The 9,438-nt window shown below is 36.0% G+C and overlaps 1 protein-coding gene across 1 annotated transcript; it reads left to right on the top strand.

Moving 5' to 3' along the window:
• The first annotated feature begins 7,313 nt into the window (after positions 1-7,313).
• Positions 7,314-8,666, top strand: LOC140159500 (uncharacterized). Its single transcript, XM_072182989.1, has one exon. It carries the CDS (start codon positions 7,314-7,316, stop codon positions 8,664-8,666), a length of 1,353 nt encoding a protein of 450 aa, XP_072039090.1.
• The last annotated feature ends 772 nt before the right edge of the window (positions 8,667-9,438 follow it).

Here is a 9,438-nt window from a genome sequence, read left to right as displayed (position 1 = left end):
TGATATTTTCTCTCGTTTCCACTACTCTTTAAATGCGCACAAATCGATATACTTTATATTACCTCGCCCGACTGCTGGATAGATGCAAATTGTGATGATATCAACAAATTGAGTAGCAACTTTGAATAATTTGCTTCCTTAGGGAAAGGAACGATATAGAATTCCTCAATGTTTTACACACCTTGAAATAAATTGGCAGATACAATTGCCCAGGTCTTGCTGGTTGAATGACCGGGACTGTTAGCATGGTTTAGAGTAAACGGAGGCAATTTGTTTTTGTGTGCCAAGTGATTTGTACAACTTCATATATAATTTGACATATTGTTCTCTTTCCAAATACAGGTATTTATTTATTGTTGTTACCCATAGAATTTCACATTTGCGTTTGTTAACATAACTTCAGTACACATGCTTTGGAAATAAACAATTGAACATGGTAATTCATGAAAACATTTAAATGGGCACTTCGGGATCCAGAGCCTCAAAAGACCAAGTCATCTCAACATAGGAAGGATCAGATGGCACTGTCAAGCATTCAAGCAACTCCGGGCCGGTCGTGATAAATTTCAGTTTCTATTTAAAATTACAAGCGAAAATGAAGATAAGTGACATTGACTTTGTGTGTTTGGGGTTTAGTAGGGGTGGCGCGTGTGTGTTTTTGTTTGTTTAGTGGAGATGGTGTGTGTGGGTCGTGGTGCTAAAAGAAACAAAAGTATATGTGACCGTCTATCACAAACCGCAAAGTCGGCAAATTGTATTCTTGAGTTACAGTGCAAAATGTGCATAAAGGTTGTATACACATGTACCTCGATTTGCGACATGTTTCTCATTTTGACAGTCAAACATCTTTTAAACCAATCATTAATCCTATTGTTGAAGAGGATAAAAAGCTTACCCTATGTATAAAATTCATAAATATCTCTAGTCGTTTTGTATGCTTCGGTTGAATCCTGTTCAAGTGGCGGGATAACCAACAATTAACAATAAGAGGACATTCCTGAACCTCGTTGACTTAGAGATGATTTGAAGTGACCGCAAATTATGACTGTTTGATATTTATTGCCAGCAATGTGGAAAAATAGACACGTGTAGCACCAAAATAAGGTAGCTTTTGCTGAAGGAACAAAGTTCAACAAACCATAACTCCGCTTCTGGATATCCTTTTAAGTCAAATGATATATCATTTTGAAGCTTATGATATATATTTTTTAAACACGAAATAAAACAAAATTGACCAGATGCCGACTTTACTAGCGTTTCGTCGTGGACGGTCACATATGTCAAATTTTCCCACGTGCTTCCCCTATAGCCGGGCCCTATAGCAATGCAACAATCAAACATGTAGTGTAATACTAATAGTACTTTTCTTGTGCACGAAACGAATTTTACCAAGGATAGTGTCGAGGACGAGCCAAATATAATGATAGAATGAAATACATGTATGAGTGTATTATGTCAATTTTTGAAAATATCCATAAACCATCGAAGATTTGTTTTGATGGTCTATGCTATATCACGCTTTTGTTTGTCTAGGATAACTATATTTGAAACCATTATTATCAAATGCAACAACGAACGTTTACGAAGCCCGTTGGGTTTATTATTGTTCTCATTTTTGATCGTTATTTGAAAGTATGGAAATCATTAAATAAATTATTTGCTGAATGTAGCTAAGGCATGAATGTTGGCTTTTAAACGTGATTGTGTAAATTATAACGTTATCATATTTATGAACAAATCCTCTCGTGTTAGATAAATGTTATCTCAAATGATACAAAAAAGATAAATTTAGTACTTATCCAGACATATTCCAGAAAGATCTTTTGGATACCGAACCCATGTTCGTTAACCCAAAAGACATTCACTTCAGTACTACTTTAATAGTTAATTGTTAATCTCAACAAAGTACCACTGACTTGTCAACTATAATCATTATTAATTTAGACGCAGATGAACTTCAATAAATGACCAAGTTCTTTCACCTTTAGTTTCTAACCTAAATCACTGTTCTGCTTACCAGATAATTATATCAACATACGTCGAAAAGAGTTATTAAAAAACTGTACCGAATTGTATTATCACTTGTTACATGACGAATAAGTATGCATGTGCAATGGATTGAATATGATTATCAATGATTTACTAGCTCAAAACACTCTATAATACACAGCATCAAAGAAGATCTTTTTCACCTTTTAGACCAAGTATAATTAAACATCAGTTAATTAAGTAAAAGAACAATAGCACTCAATAAATCAATATTGATCAAGGTTGCCACAAAGAAACAATAGCGCTCTGAAGAATGAGGGAAATTAGGGGGTACAAATAAAATGGATGACGGGCTGGCTCTGAATTGGGTGACGGGCAGTCTAGAACGTTAAGGACAGGGCTGAGCCCGGCGATTCCATAATGAAGACGGCAACTAATGGAGAGACAAAATATAATAACCCCGCAGGGCAAGAAAGCAATAGTAACCTGAAGGTAACGCTGACCAACAGAGGGCATCAACATTGTCATCCTAGACTTCTCTATATAGTCAGTTTAGAGACATACGGTATGTAAATTGACTATACGGCAGTATAGTTAGGAGACCAGGTTGGTCGCACGTTTGTACGATTTTTTGCCCAAAACCAATCTTAACTTGGGCCGTTTTGTAAATGCCCATGTAGAATTTCCCAATTATAGAGAGCGCACTCATATTATGACGTCACATTGCCATACTTTGGAGCATGTTGGTACTTATATTCGTACATAGAAGATATCTCTGTCTTCCATGATTGGTATTACCGGATACAAGAAACCCATAGCTATCCTTTGATATAACTGTATAAGGGTTTTGTATAGAAATTCATGTGTGGGTTGTTGTTTTTACATTCAATATTTTTACAATAAATCCCCAGTAGGAAAACCGATGAGAAACACCATGCTACTTATTTACATTTGATCCTTTAAACGTAATTTACCTTTGGACCCAAACTACTGAAATCAGCTTTAATTGTTTAGTTTTTGTGGTTGACAAAAAAAAAGAGGCCCGAAGGACAAGATAACAGGGGAGGTCCGAAGGCCAAGACAGCAAGATGTTGAATTGATGACAAGTTTAAATCCGCTACTATTGACTGGCTATCTGAACCCCATTATTTGTGTTTTCATTTTGCGTACGTAGCCGGTTATTATGTGAAATGGAGTTGACGATATTTTGTCACTGAGGATTAATTTGACAACCATATTGCATTTTGATTTAATTATACCTATCTATATTATTTTGAGGTATTTGACCTTAGTAGCCATTAATGCAAATCCTAACAATGAAAAGATGAGGTTCTGCAAATACGTCAAATTTTATCCAACGAATTATTATATTTTCCGGCCAATGTTTTTTAACTGTACTTTATTTATTTTTTCAATTTTACTTCCCTGATTAAAAAAGAATGATGTTTAAAGAAATTAAGCATTCTATTCCGCCTCCTCTATATTTGGATGTGGTAAATCTGATACCATTGTAAAAATGATGAACAATTATATCAGTGTAAAAATACAGCGAGGCGCATAAAAGGTTTCAAAGCAATATAACTTGTCGTGGGAAATTAATTTTGACATAGTTTGTCCGCCGTGATTATTGTTCTCCATGTAATTTTCGAAACAATGACAAATATTGACCGACATCATGACAAAATGTATTTAGTAATTTCTTAAATTTGACCCAGAAATGTTGCTTACCGTTACAACCAATGAATAGAATGTAGTGACAGATTTATCTTGACCGAGCTGTAAATTTGGTTTCATGATATACAATATTGGATACGTTTGTTTTGTTCGGCTTCTACGTTATTCTAGACATGAGCAGTATGTCATTGATAGTCTAACAACACTGTGGTCTAACAATATCTCTTAAGTCGACATAAGGAATCGGATAGCAACGTTTGCACAGTATATGAGAGCACATCAGACACACCAAATTGGAAAACCACAAGGAAAAATCACCATTACTATTATTATTATTATTATTATTATTATTATCATTATTATTATTATTATTATTATTATTATTATTATTATTATTATTATTATTATTATTATTATTATTATTATTATTATCATTATTATTATTATTATATTTATTATTATTATTATTATTATTATTATTATTATTATTATTATTATTATTATTGTTCGAAAAGATAACCTCTGGTTTGTGTCAAATAATATCTAAAGAATCGATAGTCTGTATGCTACTTGTTTAATATCTTGTCTATTGAAGAGGAGATATAAAACATAAGTTCTAGGTTCTGTCCTTGGTCTAAATAATATATTCTATTACCCCCAAGACCCATTATTCAAAATCGCGCACTGTGATTTGTTGAAACGCGTCACGTGAAAGACCATTAATTAGCAATAAAGTGGCCAGGGCAACGAACTTTATGTTCTTCTCGCATCACAGCGCACAGCAAAGCGCGATGCAGTATATTAGCGTCGTTACGCATTCTACGCAAAGCATTACGCTTGGTTACGCGTTCTGCAATACTCGCTATCACTTAGGCTTTGGCTACGCGTAGGCGCTCCAACTTGTGGTAAACAACTTGAAATATTTTGGCAAAAAATGTGACATTTTCTCTTTAAATCGCACTATTTTGTGGTAATAGAATAGAAATAAAGGGTGCAGCATTATCCTTTACACGCAAATAATGTGTCCTCGGCAGTAAAAACGTTTAAATAATGGGTTCGGCTGCGCCTCACCCATTATTTACGTTTTTACTGCCTCGGACACATTATTTTCGTGTAAAGGATAATGATGCACCCTTTATTTCTTAAATAATGTAATGGTACATTGACTTGAGTAGCTTTTTAGTGCAACTTTTTAAAATACATCTTTTTCAATAAAGGAGTCACCATGGCTACAAACTTTTCGCTATCCAGGCACGTGATGAAATCGGACGTTTTTTCTTGAAATAAGGTTTAAACTATTGACAAAATGCGAACTGTTGTTTTCGAGAAGGAGGCACCTTTAGAGACTTGGAAACATTTTTTAAATTTTTTCCACATTTTTACCTATCCAATGTATGCAATAAAGTGAAAAATTAATCACAAATTTGTTTCTTGCCTTTGCATATCCTTCATTATCCACATGAAGAAGAATCGTTACGGTGGATTCCTCAATATGGGCCAGATTGTCTACGATTGAAAGCTAGTAGCCTAAGGGTGATGTTTCCAATGTATTATTGATGTTGACACTAAAACACCTAGTGTGTAGATTGGAAAGAAATCAAAGCAAAATGAAATCGACGTTTTTCGCTCTAGAAACGTTGGAATATGTGTTGCGTCACTAAATATAACGTTGAGTTGACAATCAGGAATTGAAATATCTGAATGTCCCAGTACGTAGACGGTTTCTACGTATATAATTATATCCTTCATTTTAAAGAGCCTGTAAAAGTAGGGTTTTCAGCACCTTTCTTTCGAACACCCATCTTACTTGATATAAATATTATTTTGCTATAAATTAGCTCATACTTTGCGGTGCAGATTTCTTAGAAAATAGATTGTTATTTTACATTTTCAATAACACGAGTTGCTATTAGGAGCAACCTTTTATTATTACCATTCTATTTATATCATTCGTTCGGCTGTAATTTTCTTATATTGGAATATTTTCATGATGGTATTAATCAATAGTCAAAATATGGATGTCAGACACGGATGTCCGATGAAATAATTCTAGTACAGCCATTTCATCAATCATATTGGCACCCCAGTAATGTAGGGCATCAGACTTGACGAGACAATATACTTGTATGATGCATATGCTCGTCAAACATTTTTCATCCTCTCTAATCTTTTCTTAGTTACCGATGAGAGGTATGCTCTTGTATGGATAAATAGCTATCACCAGTTTGAGTTGGTATCCCCAAGGAATTAAGCAGCTGCTTCATAATTATATCGAAGGTCCATGCACTTGTAATGGTAGTGTGAGCACACAGTGATAGCATCTTTTTATTGTTAGATATAGGTGGATAAATGAGCGTAATAACACAGGCCAACGGTATTCTTTTAGAGTTTAACAGCTTTTAATGGACCTACATGGGTATGACAGCGGTATTATGCAATTCATTAAAACTCAGCACAGCGTCTTAATTTCCGATTTAGAGATATGTCACCGTTTTCATTCTCACCTTCGCCTTCTTCTTCATCATTGCTAGCATCATCACGGATTAGGAATTGGGATTACATTTTGGTCTGTTGAGCACGCGTTGTTGAAGCGCCAGGGTAAGGTTGGCGGACTCTGCTTTCACTACATGTTATTAACTTTACGCTCTGTTGCTGTCGAGTAATTTGGATCACACAGTCACTCCCCAGCAAACACAAAAACGTTTTAAAAACGTTTTAAATAAGTTATATTTTGGCTTTTGGATTAGATAAAAACGTTTTAATAACATTAAAATGTCGGGTTATATAAAGGTCATGATAACGTTTTAAAACGTTTTGTATGAAAACACACTACAACAATATTTTTTAATGTTTTCAAAAAATGTTATTGTAAACTATTTTTGCAAAAATTTTTCCCAAATATTGTGTCAATACTTAAATAACATTATGTTAAAATATTTTAACCCAGCAAACACAGAAATGTTCTTAAAATGTTTTTTCAAAACCTTTTAATAACATTTAAATGTCGGGTTATATAAAGGTCATGAAAACATTTTTAAAACGTTATTGAAAATATTTTGGGCAAACATTTTTTCGCAAAATATTTTTTCAACCCCAAAATTTAGAATGTTTTGTATCAAGTTTTCAAGAATGTTGTTGGAATGTTATTAAAACGTTTTTATACCCTTTATATAACCCGACATTTAAACGTTTTCTGTAAAACATTTTTGTTTGCTGAGCAGTAGATTATCAAAAATGTTTTTTAAGGTTATGAAAACGTTTTATACTCTTAATATACCCTTTATATAACCCGACATTTAAACGTTTTCTGACAACTCTTTGAACAAGTTCATTTGGATTGTTAGATTTCACTGTTGACATATTTCTTTTTGTACAAATCAATAAAAATGAAGATGTTAAACTCACATTTTAGTGACGTTTCACCACTACACTAGTGGTTTCATCAGACTGGCAACTCATCACATCTGACTGCTTCCTTTTATAGGCAATATAAAAGGAAGGAGTCAGGAAGAGGCAGTGATGAGTTGCCAGTCTGATGAAACCACTAGTGTAGTGGTGAAACGTCACTAAAATGTGAGTTTAACATCTTCATTTTTATTGGATTTGTACAAAAAGAAATATGTCAACAGTGAAATCTAACAATAATCCAAATGAACTTGTTCAAAGATTTGAGAGAGAATTACGGACGTAATGCAGTGAGAGACCTCCGATCGCTGGAAAATACTGAACGAAAAATATCGCGATTCAGATGCCATAGAGTATTCTCACTACGGGCAAAACACAGTGGTCTGATTCCAACCAGTTTAAAGCTCAAATGTCCGATCAATTCAGTACGAGCACGTGATATCGTTAAAAAAGCAGAGAAAGCTTTGTTGAATGAGAGAATTCGCGTAATTTCCAACAAAATCAGGTATTTAGAGCAGGAAAAAACCCGACTGAACACCGATTTAAAGTCCCGCGATGTAAACAAAGAATTGTCAATTCAAATCTCGCGCCATGTTGAAAACTCTCGCGAGAACGAATTACAATATGTCCGCGCCCGTCAAACCCGGAAGTTGAAAGAGCTAGCGGAAAAACAGGACAAATCAGCTAATAATAATGCTAATAAGAACAATTCTCATGCGGAACCGGACTTGAGTGGCACTCAACTTAAGCGATGGGTCAAAAACCTGTCCAAATACAAACTGTCAGATGCTCAAAATAGAGTGCTTGCTCGCGGCCTTGGATACGGGGTAAGTCCAGATAATCTAACTCACTCGTCCATTGTTGATGAGCATATCGTTGCGTGTGAGAGAGCGTGTTGGAAACTTCCCAAACCTGAAGCAGCACAGTTACGTGCTGAGATTGTAGGAACTTTAAAATCCGCGAAATTACCACCCTCAAATATCGGTAAAGATGAGCGAGTCGCGATTAACCAGCTCCAAAAAGAGGAGTCCATCATGGTCCTGGGGGCTGACAAAGGACGGGCAACGGTTGTCATGGACAAAACAGAATACCAACAAAAAATGTCCACCCTCCTCAGCGACTCAAAGACTTATGAGAAATTAGATCGAGACCCCACTCCAAAACACAAAAGAGAGCTGGTTTCAATCTTGCAAAGGCTAGAGAAGGAGGAAAAAATCAAGAAAGCGGACAAACAATTTCTATATCCCACCTCGGAAAATGTTCCTCGAATTTATGGGAGTCCCAAAATTCATAAGGACGGTACGCCGCTTCGCCCTATAGTGGACTTTACAGGTTCCATAGGTTATAACGTGGCCAAATCTCTTGCGGATATTTTAAGCCCTATCGTTGGCCAATCTGAACACCATGTTCTAAACTCTAAAAGTCTTGCGGAAGACCTGAAAGATGTCACCCTGGAGGATGATGAGATCCTTAATTCACATGATGTGGTGGCGCTTTTTACCAGTACCCCCATTGATCTCACCCTTCACATACTCAAAGAAAGACTTAACGAGGACAAAGATCTCAAAATAGAACTCTCCTCACTACTGATGACATAATAGAACTTACTAAATTTTGTCTCGCTACGGTTGCGTACTTCAGCTATTCAGGTCAAATTTATCGACAATGTTTCGGCATGGCCATGGGTAGCCCCTCAGCCCCTTGCTTGCAATATCTTCATGGAGTGGCTTGAGCAGAAAGCTATCTCTACAGCCCCGGAAAGCTGTCGCCCACGTCTCTGGAAGAGATACGTCGATGACGTTTTAGAGATCATACGCAAAGGACAAGTTGACAATCTAACTGATCATTTAAACACCATTGATCCTACCGGCAGCGTCAAATTTACTTATGAGCAAGAGCAAGATGGTTCTATTCCTTCCTTGACACTCTGATCACAAGAAAACCTGACGGGTCAGTGAAACTCAGTATATACAGGAAGAAAACGCACACTGATCAGTACCTTCAGTTCTCCTCCACCACCCCCTCCATCAAAAATTAGGTGTCGTCAGAACCCTACTTGACAGGAGTCACTGAGGAAGTGGACAGACAGAAATAGGAGTCCAATATCCGCGAAGCGTTATCTGGCTGCGGTTATCCAGATTGGTCAATTAAAAAAGTCAAACAAAATAGAGCCACTCCAAAAACAAAGTCTAACTCAAAGAATAACGATGACAGTGAAAAGTCGAAAGGCATGGTGGTAGTTCCCTATATAGAGGGACTATCTGAGCGAGTTTCTAGAGTTTTCAAAATACATGGTTTTTCTACTGCTATGAAACCCCACCGTACCATCCGCAGTATGCTTGTTCACCCGAAGGACAAACTCCTCCCGCA

The sequence above is a fragment of the Amphiura filiformis genome, chromosome 8 (assembly GCF_039555335.1).
Source record: "Amphiura filiformis chromosome 8, Afil_fr2py, whole genome shotgun sequence".
Classification (NCBI taxonomy): Eukaryota; Metazoa; Echinodermata; class Ophiuroidea; order Amphilepidida; family Amphiuridae; genus Amphiura; species Amphiura filiformis.
Note: the sequence above shows the minus strand (reverse complement) of the source record. Positions and strands in the feature narration are given on the sequence as shown.